The sequence below is a fragment of the Peromyscus leucopus genome, chromosome 13, assembly GCF_004664715.2.
Source record: "Peromyscus leucopus breed LL Stock chromosome 13, UCI_PerLeu_2.1, whole genome shotgun sequence".
Classification (NCBI taxonomy): Eukaryota; Metazoa; Chordata; class Mammalia; order Rodentia; family Cricetidae; genus Peromyscus; species Peromyscus leucopus.
Window position 1 is genome coordinate 33,335,196 of NC_051074.1, and position 26,848 is coordinate 33,362,043.

The 26,848-nt window shown below is 40.6% G+C and overlaps 1 protein-coding gene across 5 annotated transcripts in view; it reads left to right on the top strand.

Annotated features, from left to right (window-relative positions):
• The window catches only part of Ap1s3 (adaptor related protein complex 1 subunit sigma 3), a 104,427-nt gene that overhangs the window by 43,178 nt on the left and 34,401 nt on the right, over positions 1-26,848 (top strand). The window contains exons 2-6 of one of the 5 annotated variants that reach the window (XR_003736124.2): positions 4,484-4,662; positions 5,984-6,092; positions 16,330-16,467; positions 17,537-17,731; positions 21,043-23,016. Coding sequence is in view for 2 of the 5 variants with exons in the window: in XM_028884100.2 (XP_028739933.1) it covers positions 4,484-4,662; positions 5,984-6,092; positions 16,330-16,467; positions 21,043-21,078 (462 nt within the window). In the remaining 3 variants the exon portion in view is untranslated. Of the gene's footprint in view, positions 1-4,483; positions 4,663-5,983; positions 6,093-16,329; positions 16,468-17,536; positions 17,732-21,042; positions 23,017-26,848 lie in introns of those variants that run through there. The other 4 variants (XR_005092654.1, XR_005092653.1, XM_028884100.2 and 1 more) reach the window with 4 other exon arrangements.

Genomic DNA, 26,848 nt, shown 5'->3' on the forward strand with positions numbered 1-26,848 from the left:
TGGTTGTCTCTCATCCTGGAATCTGGACATGGGTCCGTTTCATGATTGAAGTGAAGAGCTGGGAACTTTGCAAACATCGGGATCCAATGAGAAGCTATTAGAAGCCCTTTCTGTACATGTAAGAAAAGTAAGATGCCAACAGGGTTTAGAAGAATGGAACAGATGGATTGGCACTAGTCTGCTTCGTCTTTATCTCAAAGGCCTGGTGGCACCTTCTCCCTGGATGTCCTTCTTTAACAAGAAAACACCCAAAATGATCCAATCTGGGTTTTTCCAGTGAGGTCAAGTTTTACATTAGTGGATGATGAGGACAAGGAAGGCTTGAGTCAACTGACAATTCATCTTTGCATTTCAGAGACCATCTGTGCCCAAACTAGACCCCTCAAAATGGGGCCAATAAAGCGGCCCCTCCTGAGAAGAGGGTGACAGTTCTTGGTGGACCCATGTCACAGCCAGACTAAGCATTTGCTCAACACACTTTATTGGATTTTTTTGTTTTCTCTTGTTTTTTGAGACAGGGTTTCTCTGTGTAGCTTTGCGCCTTTCCTGTAATTCGCTCTGTAGCCCAGGCTGGCCTTGAACTCACAGAGATCCGCCTGCCTCTGCATCCCGAGTGCTGGGATTAAAGGCGGGCGCGCTTGGCTATTGGATTTTATATAGAGCAGTGTTACTATCTCTCCTTTCTCTTTCCTCTCAGTGACATTATCCGTGGTGATGGTGGTGGGGTGTCAAGCATTAATTTCTGAAGTCACATGAAGTTTGTTTTGGGCATCAAGCCCAAGTAGACTCTACAAATACTGGGGAATAAAAATAACCCTTTCGTTGCCCCTCCCCTTTTTTTGGTACTCAAGATAATGCTAATACAATACAAGACTGTATTTGATTAACCTCTTGAAATGAATTAGTCAAATGTGCTCTGAATGACTGCACCAATAAATTAGATAAAATTAATTGTGGGAGGCAGTAAGCTTGTGAAATCACTGAAGTTCATGCTGCTAGCTTGCCCAGCCTCTGAGGTTGAATCTGAGGGGGTAACTGATTCCCCAGCACCAATCACAGAACTGGCCAGGACTGAGTCTCCTAATCATGATTTAGGCATTGCAGCTATTGAATGTACGTGAGCCTATTCCGTTGTTTCATTTGAACAGGGAACATATTTTTGTATTTCACATGAGCTCTGTGTGTGTGTGTGTGTGTGTACACGTTCTTCTTATCCTTTTATTTTAAATTCATTGCTGGGTTCTTTGTTCATTGTTCTAGATGATTGATCCATATGAGCATGGACGTCTCATTCTGAGATATTTTTGCGAAAAGGCAAAGGCGTAAGGGCAGCCACCCGTAGTTCCAGTCTCACAGAGAACTCAGAACTGATCTGGGATTGACATAACATTTAGTCTGTGGAGACTTCCAAGGGACTCTCTAGAGGGAGAATTATGGGACCTATAAATAGAGAAGGAGTGAACGGTCAATCCAGAGTACTTCCTCTGGGAGGCGATGGCTGAGAGAGGCTTGCAGCGCTGTCTTAACTATCTGAAGAGTTTGTTATTACTCTAAGGTTACTGAGGCAGTGAGTCTGTGTGCTCTGTAATAAAACCAGGAGAAACCAGAAGGTGTAGCAGAAGAGATTTAGGTCAGATGGGAAGAAAACGGTGTTTCTCATGGGACATGAACGCAAACACTCTCTGAATTTGTGGATATGATCTTTCTAGCAGAAATCTGGCCACCCTTGAAGAGTCTTATCTGGTGGCGATCCCAAACTGAGGCTTGTTTTTGAGATCCTGAGTTCTGTGCTGTTTCTTAATTTTTTAAAATTTGAAAGCCATTCAGTTTTTTTATTGTTAGAATGGTATTCTGGTTTGATCTCTGTCTCTGAGAAAACACTATGACCAAGACCACCTTCGAAGGAAAGAGTTTATTTCAGCTTACATTTCCAGGTCACAGTTCTTCATGGAGGGAAATCAGGGCAGGAAAACATGGCGGGAAGCGTAGAAGAATGCTGTTTACCAGTTCACTGGCTGGCTCTGCTCGATTTCTTAGACAGCCTAAGCCTTAGGGATGACGCTACCTACATCAGACTGAGGCCTTCACCATCAATCATCAATCTAGACAGTTCCTCACAGACATGACTATAGGACAATGTGATTGAGGTGACTCTTCAAATGAGGTTTCCTCTTCCAGTTGGCACTAGGTTGTGTCAAGTTGACAATAAAAAACTAACCAGGATGGAAGGCAAAATTACCCATCCCAGTATGATTTCTAGGAAATAGTAATTGTTTTCCGTTCCTGAGTCCTTTAGACCTGTATTAACTAACAGGAAATAGTATTTAAGGCGATGCAGTATTCTTTTCTTTTCCAGAGAATAACTCAGTTCTCCTTTTCTATCATGTGAGTCCTGGGGAAGGTTGGGGATAGTGGGAAGGTCAAAGTGCAGTGCTCTAAGAACATTCTGGGTTTAGAAAGATGTTCCTTCAAGCAGCTTATTGAGCAGGAGTTTTAAGTTGTTTTCTCATCCTGTGACGTCTGCACTTCAGATTAGGAGCTCATTGTTACTTTTTTAAAAAAAAATCTACATTTACTTTACTTAAAAAAATAAATAAATAAAAGGAAGGGTGGTGGTGAAAGACTTGGCTCTGATGGCCACAGCCCAGGCTCTGTCCTTGGAATCCACTTAAAGGTAGAAAGACGGAATCAACTCCACTTGTCTGTCTTCCATAGCCGCCCTCTCCCACAGTCTCACACACACACACACACACACACACACACACACACACACACACACACACACACTCACACGGAGACACACACAGAGACAGAGATACAGAGACATCAAGACAGAGAGAATGAAGCACGTACACACTAATAACAAATAAAATTAACTACAGAAAGCCCCCCCCCCAAATTCTGTAAGTTAGAGGAGGTTCCAAGGGAAGGCCGTGGTGTCCCCCGCAACTCAGGTATCACCACTTACCGAGCTGTTAGGGTCTGTGCCATGGTATCAAGAGAGAAACTTCTTCGACAACAAGAACAGACTGTTTTTTTTTTTTTTTTTTTTTTTTTTTTTTTTTTGCTTTTGTCTTGATTTTAGACTGTAGTTTTCCTTGGCTTGCAGCCGGTATTGTTCCACTCACTATACAATGAACGGAAACAATGCATCTTATTTATAATTTGTTTTTAGATCTATTGATTTCGTTTCACATGTAGGTGTGTTTTGCCTCTGTGTATGTGTGTGTGTGTGTGTGTGTGTGTGTGTACACCACATGAATGAGTGTCTGGTGCCTTCAGAGTTCAGAAGAGGGATTGGATCCCTGGGACCAGAGTTACAGATGCTTGCAAGCTGACATGTTGTTTCTGGGAACCGAACCTGGGTCCTTTGCAAGAGCAGCAAGTGCTCTTAATCACCGAGTCCTCTCTCCAGCTCCACAGTTTCTGTTTTCTTTTTTAATCAATAAAAAAACTAAACAAAATAAATCATAGATATAAATAAAGATAAGACTTTAAGTCTTCTAATATGATGGGATGAGAAAATGTAGACTTTATAAAATAAAGAGTGGGCCACCTAACTGTCTTTGTAAATAAACTCTATCCTATCTCTAAGGTATTGAACTTAAATTGTTGTCCCTCGTTTAAAGTCCTTAAAAGTCACTAAAATATGAAATTTCATTTTGAATACACATAGTAAAGCCAATTTGTAAACACAGTCAAGTTCCTTACCAGTAGCGACAGTGACACCTTCCTGGTAACTTCCTTGGCTAACACACTCTGGAAACTGTTACCCATCTACCATACTGAGGAGGCTTGAGAGAGGTGATAGATGATGGGTGATAGGTGGTAGATAGGCGATAAATAGGTAATAGATGATAGGTGATAGATGATGGGTGATAGGTGGTAGATAGGTGATAGATAGACAGTACCAGGGGTCAGCCGAGGAGCCCACACAGTGAGTGAAGCGTTCATACTTAGGTCTTGTCTTCTTTTTTACTTCTTGTTTACTGCTCTTTCCCCTTGCTTTCTCTTTATTTTCTTTCGTTCTTTCAACATTTACAAAATCTTAAAATTAAAATATAATGACATCACCTCCTCCTTTCACTGTCCTCTCTCCATTCCTGTGTTTTCATAGTTGTGAGATAGAGCATGGCAGGCTGGACCTCAACACTGTTCTGGTTTGTTTTGCTTGTTGTGGAGGAATTTGCTTCAAAGAGTACCACTACTTCCTTTAATATGTTTTGTGTCTTAATGTATTTATAACCCTTCAAAGGAATTAAATTCTTTTAAACATGTTCTCCCAGAACAGAAGTAAGGTGTGTGTGTGTGTGTGTGTGTGTGTGTGTGTGATATTCCACGTTTGGCTCCTCTGGTGAGTAAATGTAATTTAGCAGATGGGATCGTTCTCAGGCGGGTTCCAGCAGGCCTGGAACACTCTGATCTGTGCAGAGAGTGACTTGGCTGACCAAACCCTGGCCTTCTCTGGGTGTTTTTGTTCTAGATACATTTCATCTTGCTCTTCAGTCGACAAGGAAAATTGCGGCTGCAGAAATGGTACAACACACTCCCTGACAAGGAGCGGAAGAAGATCACCCGGGAGATCATCCAGACCGTCCTCTCTCGTGGGCACAGGACAAGCAGCTTCATCGACTGGAAGGAGCTGAAACTCGTTTATAAAAGGTGTGAGTAACTTCACGAGAACCGAACTGCTCATGAATTGTGGCTCTGACTCGTTTGTGTTCTGAATATGTTAGCTTGCAATACCAATCTCAACACTTTCTGAAGTCTTTGATGAGGGGAGTCTAAATAGTTACAACATGAGAGAGCTCGTAAAGATACCCCCATTGATTAAAACAGCATCCACGTGTTAGGATGGATTCTAAGTACTTAAGCTGTACGCTGAATTCGCAGGCACATGCTCAGTAACATTTCGTTACATTCTCAGCATCATTTCAATGATGGTGGATACAATAGCAAATGAATGAGACAGATTATGTTTGTGTTTTCAGGAAGCCTATTTATTTATTAAGCAATCAACATATATTCAGTAACAAATGCTATGGGAAAGTGCAAGTGGATGTGATAGGGGAATGGGAACCATTTCCAATGGATTGCTCATATTCCAGTTGTCCATATTTGCAGATGGGTGAACTGAGGACACACAGTTTAAGTAATTACTTCCTAGTCACAGGAGTTGAATGGTAATCAGTAGATTCAGGACTCAAGTCCAGAACTTTCTTTCTTTAAAGCCTATATTTCTTTTGATGCACCTGTTTGAAGTGGCAAGACCATACTAGCGAGGAATCCTAATTTATAAATGAAAAATCCGAGGCTTGAGAGGTAAAGGAAGCTTTTTAATGAAGATTCAGGCAATAGATTCAGGTAACAGGTTAGGACCTGGACATAGCCAGCCTGACCCCAGTTTTCTGACTACAGTTTACAAAACGGAAAATTCACACTGGAAATGCACTCGAAGAGAGTATTTATAAAAACCAATGGAAAAAGAGAGGCAGCATGTACAGTCTGATATTTAATGGAGTCCGCTTCTGGGCAGTGCTTCGGCAAAGCAGTTTCTGTAGGTTCAGAGGGTGGCATAGAGTGACCATGTGAAGCCAGATATAGAGCGTGTGCCCCTGAGAGCACTGTTGAGTGCTTGTATATTCAAGGAGACGATTTACAAACTGGAGAAGGGCTTGAACAAACACCCTGATTGCCATGAACCAACGGATTCCATCCCTCTGATTGTAGCTCTTCAAGGTAAAATTCTGTTGAGAGTCTCTCTGTGATTAACCGAAGTGATTTACCAAGGCATCATTTATATATATTCAGGTTTATATTTGAGGAGTGTACTGCATGCCATGAGCAATGATTTTTATCTTTGTATGGGGAGAATCTCTCGAGAGAGAGCAAAAGGTTGCACACCCATTGGGAAAACCCACTTAGGCTTGTTTATTGTCTCATTCAATTGTGCTTTTCCTTTATTTATTTTTTTCTTTTCAAGGTATGCTAGTTTATATTTTTGCTGTGCAATAGAAAATCAAGACAATGAGCTCTTGACACTAGAGATCGTACATCGGTATGTGGAGTTGCTGGACAAATACTTTGGAAATGTAAGTGTCTTCTGGCCCTTTAGAGTCTATCCATCTTGGTTCTTGCTTCTGCTCATCTCTTGTATTCTTTTTCTCTTTCTCAAGTTTAAACTATCCATCACATTGTGCCAAGGATGGTGCTGACCCACCTTGGTTCAGAATTACAGCATTCCTCCCTACCTGTATATCTTAGTAAATGAATCACTCAAAAGATGTGGATGTATCTTTGTCTTCAGATTGCAAACACATAGAAGACCTTGTTTCAGGGAGCTGAATTTAATTGTGAGAGGTCTCTGTCCCTTATTCCTCATTGGCTTTGCTATTTCCTTTCTGTTTTGACATTTTGTTCCTTCTTCGGCATTGTTTAAAGTTACAATATTATTAGTACCTGAGGAAAAACAACCACCACCACCAACCTAAACAAACAGAAGTCCCCAGTCCTTTCACCTCACACTGCTATTCTACCATCTCATTTGCATTTATTTAAGTGACAGATGTGGTGATCTCTCACAGCTGCTCCCATCTCTGAGCCCATTCACTCTGTGCCAGCTTGCTGCAGGGCCCCATCTTAGGCCTCCACGGATGTTGTACAGTTAATCAAGCCCTCTCTATACTGCTCCACACCATTGACCATTTCTCACATCTTGGCCTGCTTTGCCCTCTCTGCAGCACTGGATTCTTATTCACCCTTTAAGTTTCCTTCCTTTTTTGCCAGGCCATTGCTTTCTCCTGGGTCTTGGGCTGTGTGTCTGGAGGCCCCTCCGTGGTTTTTTCTTCTTCCCCTGAGTTCTCCCTCCTCTTCTGATCTCCTAAGTGCTGTGCCGCTCTCTCCCACACTCTGCTTAAGTGTGCCCGTGGACTCTTTCTTCCAGGTGATTTCTCTTTTGCTTACCTTCTCCTGCTTACTCTTCTTTGCTTACCTGGTGATGGTCTTCGCCGATCTTCCCGGGACCAAGTACTATGCCTGTCGTTGACAAACCTGCTCTTTCTGGTGGCTGGAATTTGCCATCTCAGAATCCTTCAGCGCAAAGAGACAGGGTTCCTTTGCCTTTCGTTGGGATGGAACCTACCCGACTCTTCAGTTTAAACTTAGAACTCGTCTTCTTCATTTCCCTCTCACTAGTATAGGGGATTTACTTGGGATTTTACTTTTAGCTTCTTATTTTGCCATTTCTACCCTTATTTATTTATTTATTTATTTATTTATTTATTTATTTATTTATTTATTTAGCTTTTCTGCTTGGCCTGTTGGTGAGCATCTTTTTTTATAAAGCACAGACCTAGGTTGGGCATTACTCTCCATCCCTTTCCATCCATCTATCGTGAAGAGCGCCACAGCGCCTAGGCTGTAATTGAAGCTTTCAAACAGTGACAGCAGACCACGCCTCCACCCTCGCTGTGTCCTTATCTCTGGGCACCTGTCATCACCAACATTCCAGGTTACGCAATAGCTCAGAGCATCCCACATGGTGCGAAAGTTACCCGAATGCAAGCCCGGCCCTTTCCTGAGGTCAAGACCTTTGACCTCCCCTACCCCCACTGCTATAAATACCTCTGGGCCAGATTTTTAGCAAACGCTGTAGAGACACCCAGAAAGTGCACTGTTGCAGGAAAGAAAATGATCAGATCTGGAAAAGGTTCCCCAGCAATGTTCTCTGCTCATCCCCTGGTCAATGGAAGTTTGTCAAGTGATGCTGGGAGAATTTGCTGCCAGAAGATTTTTTTTTTAGCATTTTTTTTTCTGCAACTGAACAGGTGATATTTTTCATCATTGGTTGAGTTGGGTCTTACCTACTCCCTTCCATCTTTCCTTCCTTCCTTCCTTCCTTCCTTCCTTCCTTCCTTCCTTCCTTCCTTCCTTCCTTCCTTCCTTTTTTATTCCTTCATTCCTTTTCTTCAACAGGCTTTACAATGACAAGTATTGGATAGGATTCTAAATACATTTTCTCCCCTTTTTTCTCTCTTCTTTCCCTTGTAAATGATTTTTATGAGAACTAACATGTTGCTTGGGAGATTTCAGTTATTGCCAATATTTAGGAATAATAAGAAAGTGACACCATGTTCTGTTTCTCCTCGTGCCTCATCAAGTTTATTTTTATTTTTTTCTAAGTAGTACGTATAAAGTAGCATGTTTTAAAACACAGGAATATTTAACTTCATGCTTTTTTTATTCTAATGAATTGTGACATTTTTGGTGCCTTCCTTTGAAATGAACAGCACATGTGGCATTTTGTGAGGGCCGGGAGGAGTTTCTTGGAGTCAGCTTTCATACTTGCTTGCTCTTCCTCATTTCTGAACTCTGGTTTGACCTGTTCTGTTTCTATGCATTAACCCAACTTCAATCATGTGATTTGAGGCAGAAATTTTGATCTCTCTGTGCTTAACTGAAATTTAACCAAATATTTCAGAGCACATCACTTCTTAAGAGAATTTGGATGATTTCCACCAAGATCTAGGTACAGGGAAAGAGGATCAGAATAACTCCTTGTATCTCTGGCATTGGTTCTCCATCAAATTCTGGTACCTCTTTAGAAGCTCTATCTTCGTCATGAATCAAAATTTTAATTCACTAATATTTTCAATGAATCTTTCATTAAACTAAGAGCACTTCAGGGCTTCATGCCCAGTAGGTGTCCAATTCTCATTAATTAACAGTGATGACCAAAGGCTCCTAGGACTGATCCTCACTGACATCATCTCAGCAATAAGATATTGCTCTTTGGATTTGTTTTTCTCTCACGCTAATACCAAAGGTTTCTTTTAATTCTGTTCTTAGATTATGTAAGGGGAAGCTTATAACTTGAAAATACCATATTTAAAGATAGATAAAAATCAGAATCTCTGGTTACTAATTTGAGTGATGTGTCTTATAGTAGTTTTCAATTCTAAGGAGATTATCAAGGACTGTGTAGTTAATCTTTCAATCTTCAGTAAGTAGCATTAACCCCAATTTACAGATGCTAAGAAGAAATGCTTTGGGGTCCCCCAGGAGATAAGGGATTTAGACACCTGCCATATTTTCACTCTGCATTGCAACATGAATTTTGATTAATGTATTCTGAGTGTGTGTGGATGCTACTGTCCTAGGAGGCTTCCGAACTTTGACCTTGGGAGTTTTTCTGTTGTAAGAGAAGCAGCATTCAGTGTCTTGATCCTGGTGTCTGCTCACATAGTAACCAGACCCAAGATTTCAGACCTGCCATCTCTCTCCATTTTATTGATGAGGATATGACACTAGAAAAGTTGATAAAAATATTTGCTTTGCTAAACTCATGGGCAACTGTGAGGGTCAAATACAATAAGTAGCAAAATATATAAGCTATTGATTGTGACATATATTTTTTTCATGTAGTGCTACATAGTTCTTGTTATCTGAAACATTTTTTTGTGTGTGTTACTTAAAACTTCTTGTATTTACTTTAAAGCAGAGTTCAAGGACAGAGGCTTCTAGATTCCACCCAAAAGGATTTAGTTGATGAAACATCAGAAACATCATCAGAGGAGGATGTACTCAGCTCTAAGAGGAGAGCTTTAAGCCACACTATAGTCACACACACAAAATTAGGACGTGGAAGACAAAGTGAAATTGTCATTTTTCTGTCGTGTGTAAGCTGTATGCCAGAATCTACATACATGGGGGGGGGGTCAAAGAAAGGTTTCTTGTTTAATAGCATGGACTGTGAAGGAAGATGCCACATAGATAACTCGATGGTACGGAGCGTCAAATGCGTAGTCCTTCTCTGCTGGGACAGACCTTAAGGTGGAATTTATAAGTATGTAAGGAATAGCTGAAAGAGCTTGAATTGTGCCCCTGTCCTGCAGGTTGTCTTATGTTTAGATGGAGGTGGGTGGTAGAAGAGCACTCTGGAGCTGCCATGTACGAAGTACTTGCTCACTCACAACATTTTCTGTGATTGTGTGTATCCGACGCGTATACCTCCTTACCTTATACCCTGAAACTAGATGCAGTAAAGTGACTGCCCCAGGCCTGTTGAAGGAGCCCTCAGGTCTGGGGACAGGTGACTGCTCAGAGCAGGCCATGGAATGTTCCTAGTGAATTTGTAGGAGTGTTTCGAATGTCTACTGGACAGGACTCTGTTGACGCTTTTTCCTAACGAGGCTCCTGTGCATCTTGGATTCCTAGTCTGTACCAGCCTTGAATGCTGAGGTCTCTGCTGCCACTGCCATTGCGCCTGTCGCCCTGACTTCTACCTCTCTCGACCTCTGGTAACTGATTCTTCTGGTCCTTTCTTTCTTGTGCATGGATGTCTAATTTACTGTAATTTCTCTCTGTTTAGTTTTATTGTTCAAAATTATAAAAAATGCATTTTTCATACCCTTTTAGACATACAGTCTTTTAGACAAATGGATTGCAGTCTGCATATTCTTCTATAACTTTAGTATTCTCCTTACAAGGCCATTAGAGATTTTCCCACATCTTTCCATGTAAAACTACCCTAATCTTTCCAAATTGTACATAGAATTCCTGTGCCATTGTAGAGAAGTACATACATCATTGAAATAATTCCCTATGAGTAGACTTTGGATGGTTCCCAATTATTCTTATAAACCAGGCCCTCATAATGATTGTTGCTTATATGTCTTATTGGGCATTTATTTTAGTATCATGGGGCTAAGCCCTTTATGGAACTGTTGAGACAGAAATTAAAAAAATTATTTATTGTTAGGCATTATATTATTAGTATTAGTAGTATTAGGTATGTGTATGTGCATGATGTGTGTGTGTGTGTGTGTGTGTGTGTGTGTGTGTGTGTGTGTGTGTGTACCAGTGCATGCAAGGTGCATTACACATGTAGAAGTCAGAAGACAATTTTGTGGAGTCCGTTTTGTCTTTGCATGGGCTCTGTGCATCCAACCCAGGTTGTCGGTGTTGGGGGGTGTCCACCAGAGAAGATTGCCAATAGAAAGTGTTGGTTAACCAGCTGGTGACTACACTGGGTTTTCAGGATTCCATCGTAGCCTTTCTTGGGGTGAGCTTTTAACCACACAAACCATGTCCTGGGTTGACACACGTCAACAAGAACAGTTAGCCAGACAAGGAACTGCAGAGGCCAAGACTCAAGGTCAGTACATCCAGGGACTTTCCTAGAACTGGGGACTGTGGCGACTTAGGTCTTCGTGGTACTGTCTATGTACTAAGTTTTATGGCCCGAATGGTACTTCCATCATGGGGTAAGTTGTGCTAAGGCCGGGGGTCTAATAAGGTCCAGGGCCTGTTAAAGTCAGGCTTCTGTGATAAGTGCTTTTGCCAACTGCCCTATCTTACAGGATGCGAGTGCCATCATTTTTACATTCAAAATCTGACCAGCCAACCAAAAATGGCATATAAGATTTATAAATTCCACTGACAGTGAGTGTATGTACTTATTCATACCATCACCAGCAATGGATACTTTCACTTAATTTCCTGGTAAATATGGATTCAGTTTACCTTCCCTGACTCCTTGACATTATACTTACTACTAGACATCTATAACCAGCCCCTGTTTCTTGCTTTATCTATGAATTATTCATTATTTTGTTGTTGTTGGTTTAGTCCTGGAACTCACTATGTAGACCAGGCTGGCCTCAAACTCATAGAGATCTGCCTGCCTCTGCCTCCCAGGTGCTGGCATTAAAGATGTGTGCCACCATACCTGGCCTTATTATCTGTTTTTGTATTGTGTTTATCTTAGGTAGGGAATTTCAAGAATTCTTTCTCTTGAATTCTGTATGTTTTTGTCAGTAGGAGAATAAAAGAAAGAGGTTTGGAGGAGCAGTTCAGTTCTTGCTGGCATGTGCCAGGGTAAGGACATCAAAGGACATGGTGAGCTGGTAGCTTATGTAATTCTGGCAGGTGAAAAAGGCAGGCACAGGAAAACAGAGAGGCGGTGTTGAGATTGGGGTTGGAGTGGTGAAATCCTGTCACACTGGGGAATTAAAAATCTATCTTGAAACCTAGACCTCACACAAAGAAGAATGAGAATAGCATTTTAGCAAAAGTATGACTGTAGTCGGAATTGTTTCTCTGGTCCCACTAAGCCCCCACAGTCCCATGGCCCGCTTATGAAATAATCACTCAGAAGCTTATATTAATTATAATTGCTTGGCCATTAACTCAGGCATATTACGGACTAGCTCTTACACTTAAATTAGCCCTTAATTCTTATTTATGTTTAGCCACATGGCTTGGTACCTTTTCTCAGTTCTGCCTTGTCATCTTGCTTCTTCTGTGTCTGGCTGGTGATTCCTGACTCAGCCCTTCTTCTTCCCAGAATTCTCCTTGTCTGCTTACCCCACATATACTTTCTGCCTGGCTACTGGACAATCAGCGTTTTATTTATCAACCAGTCAGAGCAACACATATTCACAGCATACAGAATGATATCCCACAGCACTTCCCCTTTTCTGTCTAATCAAAAAGGTTTTAACTTTAACATAGTAAGATTATATATAATAGAACAGTTATCAAGCAAGAATTACAGTTATAATATCTAGTCTATTTGTATTTGGCAAAATTAAAGAAAATATTCTATCTATCCTTTATTTGTGAGTCTAAAGTTTCCTATCTAATTTATCTGTTATCATAACCAAGGAAAATTATAACTATCTAGTCTTCAACTACATCAAAGACCTCAGAAGGATCTAATATTACCTAAGTAAACAGGAAGAGCATTGTATGCAGCTTCCAAAAATCTAGAATGACAGAGACAGCTGGCTGCCTGGACAGTCACTCAAAGTTCCTCTGTAATGTTGGGGTATCCATCTTCAGCCTATAGGCCTAGAGTCTCTCAGTTGCTTCTCTCTGTGTCCTGTAGAATATCTGACAGTCTCCTTTGCAAAGCAGGAACCTGAAGGATCATCTCACCTTGCAAAGTTCAGTGGTCACCTTCCTATGGGTCCTGCATGTCCAGTTTATATAACATACTATCAGCAGTCCAGGCAAGAGCAGTTTCTTGCCCAAATGGCTATTTTTGCCAGGAAAAGATAAACTCCATATAGAGTGTCTTCAACGCCTGTCTTCCTCTTTGAAGTAAATTGGTGTTGCCAGGAGCAGATGTGTCTCACTGTCCAGAAAGTCTAAGTTTTTAAAACATTTTAAATGCCATATTCTGTAGGTCTTTGTAGTGTTTGAAGATTATCTACCTAACTGAAATATATCTATGTATAAAACTTAACTAACATGACTATAAGTTTGATTATCATAGATAACTAATTATTAATCTGTATTTCTCAACTATACATACAATCTTAAATGAGTTGTACAAACAAAATACTTTAAAAAAGAGTAGAAATATACATACAGTATAACAAAATTAACTTTAAATTTGTATCAATAAACTAAAATCTATAGCAGTTTAAAACAAGTTGCTCTTTAAAAGTAGTTTCAATAACCTACCCTTTCATCCTATCATATCTATATATGACTGACCATGGTCTTGAATGGGCAAAGAGATTACCTAAAAGATCATTGCTGTAAACCCAATGGGAGGAGTTACAGACTAGAGCAACTGTGAAGTGGAGGGATGGGAGACTGGTACTCTATTTAGATGATAGAATCAATAGGATTGGCCACCAAGGCAACAACAGATCAGGACTGAGGGAAAAAGAGGTGTCTTATTTAGGATTACTATTACTGTGATGAAACACCATGACCAAAGAAACTTGGTGAGAAAAAGAGTTTATTCAGCTTATGCTTCCACATCACAGTTCATCGTTAAAGGAAGTCAGGACAGGAACTCAAGCAGAGCAGGGACCTGGAGGCAGGAGCTGATGCAGAAGTCATGGAGGGGTGCTGCTTACTGGCTTGTTCCTTATGGCTTGCTCAGCTTGCTTTTTTATTGCACCCAGGAACAGGAGCCCAGGATGCCACCACCCGTAATGGGCTGTGTTCTTCCCAATCCATCACTAATTAAGAAAATGCCCTATAGGCTTGTCTACAGCCCAATTTTATGGAGGCATTTTCTCATTTGAGGATCCTTTCTCTCTGATGACTGTGTCTAGTTAACATAAAACTAGTCAGTACAAGAAGAATGAATTGGGGGGTGTGTGTGGTAAGTGAGCTCTCACATGAATTAGCTAAAATAATAAGAAAGAAGCTACTAAGCAAAATAGGGACTAAAGGAATAAAGAATATGTTTGAGATCATGCTTAAGAGCACTGACTGTTCTTCCAGAGGACCTAAGTTCAATTTCCATCATCCACATGGCAGCTAACAACTGTCTGTAACTTTAAGACCTGATACCCTCACACAGACACGTACAAGCAGAACACCAATGCACATAAAATAAAAATAAATAAATCATTAAAAAAAAGAGTATGTTTGAGATTAACTTGGGACATGATGATATGGAACTAAGAATGCCCAGTAGACAGACATGTATAGTCAGCAGGATAATATTGGGCGGATGGGGATTGGTCTTTTTGCTGTACCATTTGCAGGCTAGAACAGCTATGCAGTGGAGGATGAGAAGGGTTATATTTAGATGTCAGAATCAGTAGGGACTGGTGGCCACATCAAGAAGGCAGAACCAATGGATGGAGGAGTGAGGAACTCTCACTGTGAGGGCTAGTGAGGTCGTCTGGAAGACAGTGTGTATTGCAAAGAGGGGGAGCTGTGCTGAAGAATGCTATTATTTAAGAAGATGGGTGGCCAGCATGAAAGCCACATGGGGTGGACACATGAATTGTTCTGCAAACTGATATGCCCCAAGCCCTCCATGAATACTTCTTGAAATCATATGTATTCATTTATTTTGGTGGAGGACTGCATGTTTGCTGGGGCATGTGTGTAGAGGTCAGAGGACAGCTTGTGGGAATAGGTTCTCTCTTTCCACCATGCAGGTCTTGGTGCTCGAACTTGAGTTCCGGGGCTTTTATCCCTTGTGCTTTCTTGCCAGATCTATCAGTACTTGCCCACCAAATACAAGTTAGTGGTCAGGAGTAAAACAAAGTCATCTAGAAGGTCTGAGAAGGAATCGTCGGAGTTAGATGAGGTCCATAGGCATCCAATGGCATCGCCAGGGTCAAGGGAGGAGAAATTTCCAAGAAACAGATTGACAAGGGTATCAGTGGCTACTTAGGTGAACCTGAGAGAGGATGAGGAACTCTCAGCTAGATGGCTTAAAGAGAGCAACTTCCACTTGGGCAGGGAGGGTCTGGATGCAAAAGTGAGCCGCGGAGTGAACCGTGAGGAAGTCAGCAGAAGCAGCACACTGTGGTTGAGTTATCTAGACTTCGGGGATGGCTTTGCTACTGGTTTCACTTCTATACTCAGACCTGTCTGTTTCTCTGTTGATCTTTAACCCTGGTTAATGTGCTTTTCCATTAACTAGTGGCCTCATCAGCATCCTGTGGGAATCTGCTTAGCAGTACAGGTTTGGACCCGATCCAGCCCTACTGATTCAGAAGTTCCAGGCACCCAGTCTGCAGGAAGAGTTCTCAGAAGATTTAACAGGGGAGTTTGATATACTCAAAAATTTGCAACTCACTGGCCAAACAGCCAAGATCTTTAAATCTGAGTGCAGGAGAATTGAGGTGATGTCCTAATTAAAAAGAAACAGGGATCCAGCTTCTACTTGTGCATTGAACACAGGAGCCCAGAAGCATCACGCCCCCACTGAGTCTCATATTTTCTGTTTCAACGTAAGACATTATATTAGTTACTTTCTGATGGCTGTGATGAAATACAATGACCAAAAGCAACTTATTGAGGAGAGTTTATTTGGCTTACAATTCCAGAGGAGGGGTCCATAATGGTAGGGAAGATGTGCTAGCAGGTGGTGGGGGGGGGGCATGAGACCAAGAAACTGAGAGGTCACATCTCAACTACACACAGGAAGCAGAGATACAGAGTATGTGGACTGGAAGAGGGATGAGGCTTTAAACCCTCAAAACCTGTTCCCACTAACCTACTTCCTTTACCAACGTTGGGCCCCCAAAGGATCCTTACCTCCCCAGGCACTATCAGCTAGTGACCTAGTGTTCAAATACTTGAGCCTATGAGAGACATTCCTCTTTCAAACCTCCACAAACCCTATTATCTAAAGGCATGCTCTGCTTTAATAGGATTTGGTTTTCCCTTACTAAAGGTCTAGGATTTTCTACTCCCATCTTTCTGCCCTTAAAATGCCATGTGGTGTTTTATGTTTGGCTGCCACTTGAATGTCAATGTTAGGAAAGCTGGAGATGGTGGCAGATGCTTTCCTGATTCTACTCCAAATTTATCAAGATGTTTATTTTTTTTTTTCCTTACCAGGTCTGTGAGCTGGATATTATCTTTAATTTTGAAAAGGCGTATTTTATCCTTGATGAATTTATAATAGGTGGAGAAATTCAGGAAACATCCAAGAAAACAGCAGTCAAGGCCATTGAAGACTCTGATATGCTGCAGGAGGTCAGTATGGTCTTCTACGTCTCGGGGAGATGATGGTGATTCCAGCACTAATTATAATAGAGCTACCACTCTGAGTACTGCACCCACGTGTTGTGCTGGTCATAGCTTCTACTTTAAGCAATTTACACGTATTAGCTTACTCAATTCTTTTAGCAGTTCTAACTAGGTGTTAGCCTGCTTTATCGTGAGTGAACGGAGACTCACGAGGTGAAATGTCCTGCTCATTTTCATTGTTAATAAACATGAAATAGAGCTTTGGACCCTTGCAGTTTGGTCCTGAGTCTTTGCTTGTCCTGTGTGGCTGAGCTTTAGGGTTTGAAAATATCGTACCCTCCTAGGGGTATCAAAAGCTTGGTGCTATTCTTTGCAAATGTAATTTTATGAGATGTATAAAAAGACTTTCATTAAAATATCTGCTCTGCCCTGGGAAGGAAGAACAGCAGTGCATAGTTATTTCATTTGCTAGGAATATTAGAGCTATGTTATCAAAGATGGCATTTTAATTGAAATTCCCTACCTCTCTTGGGAAGGCCTTAGGTCTGTGCGCTCTTGTTTGCATAAATAAACCGGAGCACTCGTGGCTGGAGTGCCAAGGTATAAATGGGTCCTGAAGCCTGTGCTTGGCACTGCTTCTGACCCTGTGATTGCTTCATATAATATTTTTTTAGAAGCATCCCAGATTTGAATCAGACCTACTAGGGGAACATAACCTGCATTAGCCCTTCAAGGACCCTGAAAAAGAGCACTGTGTTCCACCAACCTTTGCCTTTCTAAAATCAGGCAGCTCTGACCAGTCCTAAACCAAGCATGTTTCTGGGTGCTTAGATTCTGTCCCAGGTCTCCCAGAATGTCAGTGAGTCTTCCTTCCTTCCCTCTCTTTTTCCCCTATCACCCCAACTCTCCTGTGTGTGTGTATTTGTCTGTTTTTTTTTAGACCGTCTTACTATATGTAACCCAGGCTGGCTTTAAATGCATGATTCTCCTGCCTCTACCTCCCAAGTGCTGGGATGACAGGCGTATACCACACCTGGCCTCAGTGGGTCTTTCCATCTTCCTGTTTTCATAACAGCAGGTCAAGAGTCAAGAGGATTTCAAGAATTATAAAGTACCTTTTTAAAATTGGTACTAAAGCCATTCTTCCCGCTATTTGGAAATAAGAGACTGATTAAGTTAATAAGACATTAGGCATGATTTCCCAGCAACTATCTTGGCAGTACTTTGAGCTGATTACTTACTCCTGCCCATGGAGGGACTCCATCCTCAGGTGAGTGGACATGAAGAAAGACAGGGGTGGGTTCCCATAAGCAGCTCCATGTGCCGGTTAAGCCAATGCATTCATTGCTGGAGGTGTTATCCCCTCAAAGAAATGCATTAAACTTCTTTGAGTCTTACTTGACTCTTTCCAAACGTCACAAAAGGGGATCTTATGAGGTATTGAAGAAATCAGTGCTTGGAAATTTCATAAAAGAGAGTTTATTAAAATATGTTGTGGTGGAGAAGCAGGGAGTAGGAAGTGGGAGTCATTTCCAAGACTCTGCTCTTGGTCTTTAAGATGGAAGCTTCTGGAAGGAGAGGCAAACTTTTCACAGGGTCTTTGGCACTTCAGTAACTAAAGCTTTCTGAATGGAGGCCAAGACACACCGGTGTGATTTCGAAGTCCCTCCAGCTGTGGGAAATAGGCTTTTAAGAGCTTTCAGTGAATCTGTGTTCCTAGTTCCATTTAGATCTTGGAAGCAGGCATTTCAAGAAGTGAGCCCTTCCACAGTAAAGCACTAATTGGTTGGTTCGTGTCCCTGGTGACTGAGTGTACAGTGTCAGCTGGTACCATTCGGTGCCCTGGGTTAAACCCTGTACCCCAATGAGCAGGCAAGGTTGCGGCTGTCCTCAGATGGCACTTGTCGAATGAACAGAGCCTGCCAAATGAGAGTGTGTCGCTAGTGTCCTCATGGACTCTGGTACCCCTTCCAGTGAGTCAGTGAACATTTGGGAGAGCTTGCTGAGAAGTTGACTTTGCATGTCTGGTGTGCTTCAGAAAGTACAGAATGTGTAGGGGAAAAAAATGTTCAAATTGCATAAAAGAGAAGGATTGCCCCTTTATTTCCTGACCTTCAGCTCTAAATATATATTTGTAGTTACTAGAAGCCGAGGAAGGCCTTTATGACATTGTCTTCTTTCAAAATAACTAAAAATCATGAAATAGCTTTTACGACTTTCCCCTCAATGACACATAATAAAAGTTTCTTGGGACAGGGGAGAGAAACAAGTTATTTTTCACATATTTAATAAGAAGATCCATAGTCTCAAAGCTCTAGGTGCTCAAATCTTAATCTGAATGGATCCAGATTAGATGTTGATAATTCAGAAAGTCTAATTGGCTGGGGATGACTTCTATGGGAGGGAGTAACAGCAATTTGAGTGATGTCATAGATAGAAGCACGGAGACTGAAGAGTAGAGGTTGTAATTCTCAAGATTACCAGATGGGGGCAGCCATTAGTGAATGGTCCTCACAGACAGTAGCCTGTCAGGAAGGGAAGGTCTAGTGGAGTCAAGCCATAGGCCATGTCACACATACATGAGGGTGCCTGAGCAACTGCTCGGTGCACCCCACCACTTTCAACCTTCAAAGCGTAAGCCAAAACCACAATGCAGTAGAAAGGGGCTGCCTGTGTATTAGATACAGAATGCATACTTCCATGGTGTGAGAGTCTCCAGAAGGGTCCCAAGATACAACTCTAGCTCGACTCTTGTGAAGGCAAGGGAAGACAAAGATTTGAGACTGTGACCTATTTAAGTCAGTTCCAAGCCTTTTTAGTGGCAAGCGCATGAAAACAATCAATTCTTACATCGCTTTGTGCCCCTGGAGTGACAGCAGGACTTAGACAGGGCAGGCAGGGCAGAGTTCAGCCTCTGAGTCATCTTTGGGCAGATAACCAGAGCCCAGTGCACCTTTGAGGCTGTGAGGCATCCACTTTATGCCCTTGATCGTCTCCTGCTTCTTCAAGGCTGCAGAAAGGGTTGGACAATGTGTCCATATAGTCAATTCATTTTCGTCAAACTTACAAAAGTATAGGGCATTTTAACTGCAAAGACTATATAGCCATAGTGCATATAAGAGTATCCAACAGATAGAATATGCTATTCTAGATTTTATTTTGTCATCTTTTTAATATTGATAATGTGCTGTCATCATCTCTTACTCTAAATAAATTTTAGACTTAGTTTGTTTTGGATCTTCTTAAGTGGGGATAAACATCTACAGAACTCACATAGGCTGTGGGCCAATGTTGACACCCCAGTGAAGTTAAAAGATAAGGATGGAATAGTCAAGAGGAGATTTAGGCCAGGTCTCTTGGGGTGTTAGTCTCTTTGGGCCAGTGCTCAGTTAGGAGGCTGACAAGCTTTAGAGAAAGTGTGGATGACTAAGCACAAATCACTTCAGCAGTGGCACCCTGAACTTCTAAAGAGACAGGTCAAGCAGTTAGAAACCATGATTTCTGACATGGGTACCCTCTAGACCGGTGGTCCTCAACCTTCCTAATGCTGTGACTCTTTAATACAGTTCCTCATGTGGTGGTGACCCCCAAACCATAAAATTATTCCATTGCTGCTTTATAACTTTAATTTTGCTATTGTTATGAATTGTAGTATAAATATCTGATATGCAGGATATCTGATATGCGACCCCCAGGTTGAACTGCTCTGGACAGTCTTGTTGGCTACTAGCCTTGATCTCTTTGGCCCATACTTCCAGTCTTTCCTGGGATGTTGAATGGTGGCACATGAGTTGTGGTGCATAATTAAACATGAGTTGCTAAGCAAGTTGGTACTGACTCACAGTGACTTAAAGTATTGCCTAAGGATGTCTTGTTCCCCCCGCACCCCATGAGCTCTCTTATTGATGAAACCTGGGTCATTGTTTTTCACAAATGTGTATCTGTTCAGTAGGAGGGAGTTTGCAATACCACTACAGAATTCTACCTGTCTTATCAAACACTTAAAAGAAAAGATGAAGACAGGAAACTAAAATTCTGGGGTTTAGTAGCAAACTTGGTAACTGAAAGATGGTCTGGAGACTTTGGAGAAACGCTCTTCCAAAAGGCATGACAGACATCTTTCAGAAATCCCTTCTGACTGGGCTGTAGGTTTAATGAAGAGATTCTGCACAGTATAGAAAATAGTGCGTATGTTACACGTGTGTACTTGGCTTCTCTAGCACATGTGCCTGCGTGTGGTCCTCACAGCCATTTCTGACACGTGAGCTTTAAATCAACAGTGGCATCTCTACAGTTGTTGATTTAACATCTCTCTTTTCAAACATCCACTTCCTGATCAAAGCTTGGCCTTTTCTCAGTTGAAAGTGATGTATTTACAGTCATGTGGGCACGTGGATGAATGATATTCAAACTTGTAGTCACCTTCAGTAGAATGCAAAGACTTATGTCTGTATATGCTTTTGAATTTTTTTTCAATATTACAAAAAAACCAAAAACCCCAACAGAACGAAAAGCAAATCATAGTCTGTTAATGCATACAGTTTAAAGGGAAGATTGCTCTAAGTCATTGTTCTCTTTCAGACAATGGAAGAATACATGAACAAGCCCACATTTTAAGTGGACAGTCTACTTGAAGATTCTGAGTGCCTCGTGTTGCGAATCTACAAATAAGCAACTCTTTGCATCCAGTCTCCACACAGCTCTGGCACCATGCCAAAAATAACTTAAAGGGATTCTGTGTTAGCTAGCCAAACTTAAAAGTTGTTAGCATAATGTATTTATGGTTGCTGCATGTCTGTATTATACTGTCTGTGAGTACTCAGACAGTGGCTATCGTTGCGTCAAATAATTGCTGCAGATTGAATAGTTGGCTTTCAGTGTTGTAAGTCCTCGTGGTATTTTTAAGGCAATTTCAAATATTAGTTGCAATATAATAATTTTTGTTGCCATTTGATCTACCTGTAGACTGAAAACTGCTTTGTGATAACATACAATTTTGAATGTAAAGTATATTTTATATAACAAATGTCTTTCCTAAATGTTTTTAAAAGGTACATGAATTCAAATTTATGTTAATAGTTCAGATTTCATACATGATGCAGACATTTTTTTTTAAAAATATGTTCAGTACTACCGTAGTTTCAGGTCAGGTACAATGTATCTGATTTTAATGTCTTGAATTCAACTTATTTTCTTCAGAATTGGGATAGAACTTCATAAGTGATTTTGATGTCTTAGAAGGTGCTAGATGGAGGTTTTTGACTTTACTTTCAATTGAATATAAGGGACATTTCAATAAGGTTATATTTTCTATAAACTATATATTTATTAAAGTGTCAGGAGATCTGGAGATAAAATGTCACAGCATCTCCTATTATTACCAAAGTACTAAGAAAGGAATAGCTGGAGTAATAATTGTGATCTCTACTACTATTTTACACCTCATGTTCTAATTAATCCTTGTGATTGAGAGACTTCTTTAGATATTTTTAATGTAAGCTGAGTGTATTAGGTTTCCTGAGGGCATGCATTTTCATTGTACCCTGTACGGGAGGTGAGTCTTTTCTTTTTCCTCCCTGCTTCCCAGGAAAATCTTTTCTGCTGACCATGATTCTTGTGACCATGTCACCTTCACGCTCCCCAAAGCAGAAGTTCTGTGTAGTCGGGTCCTGAGCACACTTAGACATGAAGTAGGAAGTCACTTGTAGTAGCATTTGTTCTTGGCGCCTGTGTCTGGAGTTCCGTGTGTGCATTTTCAGTGTCAGTGTCGAGGTCTGATGTCACTCATATCAGATTGCTTAGGACTCTTATGTTTTTTCCTGAGACAGTCGTGCACTTGATATTCTTTTCTGTGGGAGATCTCAAAAGGTGGACCCTTCGAGAATGTGATGGTTTGTCATCTTGGGTCCGTCTCATCAGGTGTATTTAAGGGATGGGGGCAAGACCAGAGCAGAAGAAAGTCAGACAAATGAACCCCACTCCTCAATGTAACCATTTATCTAAAGGCAATCATTCAGTTTGCATATGAGGTAATAACTGGGCTTTTAATAGCTGATGTATCTTCAAATTAACAGTATGATTATGGTGGCTGGTTGATGTTTGTTTATTTTTTTTAACAACTTTGTTTAGGTATTCTTCAGTTTTGTGCACTAATTTAAAAAAAATAGGATAAGAATCTTTGTTTTTCAAACATTTTGTAAAACTGAACTTTTTGTAATTTCAGAGGTTTTCTGTTTCCTTCTAATTGTTTTTGGATGAAGTATCTTTTGAGCCTCATTAAATATACTGCTTATATTCTGGATAATAACATATTTGACACTGTCCAGCTTGTACAAGGATTCTTCCTGTCAATGTACACATAGAAAGTGATCATATCTATCTGCCATACTGGGGTAAATTCAAAGGATTTGAGGAACAGCTTACATGAGCTTTAGTGAAAAATCACTACATATATTTTCTTTATTATCATAAAATTCTAAGAGAAGTGTCAAGTAAAAGGAAAAATAATACTGAATTTGTATAAGACTTCCAAATAAAATGTTAAAAAAATGTTAATGATGAAATTGAGTATGCTTTCATGACTATATATGTAATATATATATTTTAAATAACCTTTTAATTCTTGCAATTCTAGTTTTTGGTCATATATATATATATATATATATATATATATATATATATATATTCATTTAGAATTTCTTTCTACACCAGGTGGTGGTGGCATATGCCTTTAATCTCAGCATTTGGGAGGGAAAGGCATGTAGCTCAGAATTCAAGGTGAGCCTGGTCTACATAGTGAGTCACAGAACAGGCAGGCCTACACAGAGAAACCCTGTCTCAAAAAACAAACAAACAAAAAAATGAACACACACGCAACACCACCACCAAAAAAAAAAAAAAGTTAAAAAAAAAAAAGGATTTCTTGCTATTTAGTAATAAGTAGACACTCAGAAGGCTCAGGCTCCTGGGAGAAGAATATCTCTTTCCTCTTCCTGTAGTTTCAGCATTCCCTCACAGTGTGATAACAGGGTTTCTTTTCTGGCAGCTAAGGAAGCAATCAGTCTTTCAGTATTCCCATTAACAAATGTAAAAACTTTTTTTTTTGTGATAAAGTAAGTGAATTTTCTCATCTGAATCTCTTAAGATAATAGGATGGCTTTCAGCAAATGCATTTTGCTTCGAAAACTGATAATTCTTTCAACATGTGTATTAACAGACCTATAAAGTATCACTTGATGGCCTGCATTGAATTTCACTTCTCAGAGGTTTCAGCAATAAACACGTTGATAAGTGCTAATGTATTTTTTCATACGGTCCCTGCCTTTTTTGATACAATACATTCAGATGTTCGGGACACGGGAAAGCCAGCTAATGACAAGTTTCCAGCAAAGGTTGATGGAAGGCCATGACTTTGTTTCAACCCTTCTTTTTGACTTGTTACAAAACAACCTGATAAGACTGCCCATAGACAATGTGCCCTGATACTGAACAGCAGCGATCTGTTTTGTTACAGGTAAAACCACAAACATCTAATAATATCTAGGGCTTTATTAAAGTCTCTTCTTTCTCCCCCTCCCCTACCCCTTCTCCTCTCCTCTCTCCCACTCTTCTCTCCTCCCTCCTCACACCTTTCCCCCTCCTTCCCCTCCCTCTCTTCCTTCCCTCCCTGTCTTAGTTAGCATTTTATTGCTGTGATAAAACATGAGGACAAAAAGCACCTTGGGGAAGACAGGCTTTATTTCAGCTTATGATTGATTTATAGCCCATCATGAAGGGAAGTCAAGGCAGGAAACTGGAGGCAGGAACTGAAGCAGAGACCATGCAGGAATGCTGCTTACTGGCTTGCTCCCCAATACTTCCTCATCTTGCTTGCTTAACCACCCAGAATCACCTGCCCAGGGTGGTACCCTCCTCGGTGGGCTAGGCCCTCCCACATAAATCACAGATCAAGAAAACACAGATTTATACACAGGCCAGTCTGATGGTGACAATTTCTCAACTGATGTTGTCTTCAATATAGGCGACTTAAGTTTGTGTCGTTGACAAAAAAACAAAAAAAACAAACAAACAAAAAAAAACTAACCAGCACACTTACTGTCATTTTTTTTCTGACATAGGACATTGTGTCACCCAAGCTGGCCTCTAGCTTGTGATCCTCCTGCCCCTGCCACCCAACTGCTGAGGTTAGAGCCATATGACACCACACCTCCCTTAGATTCACATTTTGATGTACCACTTGGTATGTAATTCAAGCTCCAGATAGACTTTGGATAAGTTTTCCTTGAATGAATGCACCTACTTACTGAATCTTAGGGTCCTCTTGAGTATGGGTCATCAGTCCATGGCATGTGCACTTCCCATCATGACTTCAGTTCTAGGTGCTCATTTACTGTTTGGCTTCCTAGTGTGTTTTGGAACTTGAACAGATAATGTTTAAACGTTCCTTTTGAGAGCATCTCTCTTGACTAAGAAAAGTCAATTAATTTGAGATACATTTATGATTCCATCATGTACTTCAATGGAGTGACACTGGGTATATCAACCACAGGCCAGAACAGGCCTCATGCTTTGGTCAACACAAATCAGACTCCATGGTTTTTAGTAGTGTCTCTCTCTCTCTCTCTCTCTCTCTCTCTCTCTCTCTCTCTCTCTCTCAGAGAAAGAACATGTAGTTGAGTGGGTAGGGAAGGGACAAAGATCTGGGAGGTGTTGGGACATGGAGAAGAATATGATAAATACACTATATGAAATTCTCAAGTAAGAAATTCTTTAAAAAGAAAAATAAAGCAAAAGTTAGATCATTTGCATTCATTAAGAAAGAATCAAATAAACTGAGAAGTGAAGGTGTGATAAGTTTTCAATTAGTGCAGTTTCAATTTGAATGCTTAAAATATTAATTTTGGTTGAATAAAATGAACTTCCCATAAAGGTCTTAAACTATAAATATTAGTTTTAATTATACAGGATTAAATACATTTTGGGAGAATTTATCTTCTATAATGAATTGACTTAATGAAATTACATTTTCCCATTATTAGAAATGAGCATTTTGAGGAAAAAATGCTCAGCATTTTGTCTAGTCAAATTTTGAGTAATTATTATAAGATTAAAGGCTAAGGCTAAAATGATAGAGAAATGAATAAGCCAAAGTAACTTAATGAGAAAAATGGCTAAAATCAGCTACATGTTCTATTTGGAGCAGTAATCACACGTAATAATAATATCAACAAGGAAAACAATTTGAAATTATTAATTGAAAATTTATTAAAATTACAGAAGCATAGTTTGAAGAAAATGTAAATCTTAGAATGGACCTAAACACAATAATAAATAATGAAGTAAAAATCAGGTGAGTTGATGATGTCATGAGATGCTTCACGTGAGACAGTTTTATTCTAGCCTTCTCACTCTGTGTCCTGGCTGGCCTTTTGTCAGCTTAACACAAGCTGGAATTATCTGGGAAGAGGAACCTCGACTGAGAAAATACCTCCATCAGATTGCCTGTAGGTAAAGTCTATGAGAGCATTTTCTGTCTTTTTTTAAAAAAAGATTTACTTATGTATTATGTACACAGGGTTCTGCCAGCATGCATGCCTACATATCAGAAGAGGGCACCCGATCCTGTTATAGATGGTTGTGAGCCACCACATGGGTGCTGGGAATTGAGCTCAGGACCTCTGGAAGAGCAGCTAGTGTTCTTAATCTCTGAGCTACCTCTCCAGCTCTGAGAGCATTTTCTTGATTGCTAATTGATAGAGAAAGGCCCAGCCCACTGAGGTTTTTGGTGCTATGAGAACATGGGCTGAGCAAGCCATGAAGAGTGAGTCAGTGAGCAGCCTTCTTCCATGGCCTCTGCTTCAGTTCTTGCTTCAAAGTTCCTTCCTTGAAATTCTGCACAGATGCTGTTATGCTGCTCCCCGCTAAGCGGGTTTTGGTCACCGTGATTTATGATAGCAATAGAAACTGGACAAAGACACGCTATTTCTGTAGTCTGGACTTAAAGTATTATGAGCAAGTACTGAGAGCCACTAGTAGCAAGAGACCCTGGGAGTATACAGCAGTGACAACTAGAGTTCAAAAGGCCAACCTATCAGAACTAAGGGTTCTGTTAGAGGAAACCATCACTCAAGACGTTATGGAATGACTGCCTTTTGAATAAATTGGCTGTTTCTTGTTGTAAACTTCTTGTGCAATAACAGCTATGATTCTTTCCATTTACGGTGCATCTCCATGTTATTATGTGCATATGTAATCTCATGATTGCATCTCAATCTTGGGCACAACTTTCCCTATACATTTGAGCTAATTGGATAACTGTCCCCAGCTGTGTTTATTTTTTCATAACATATATCTGGCCAGGGCCATTCTCCAGAAAAAAATTATTTCA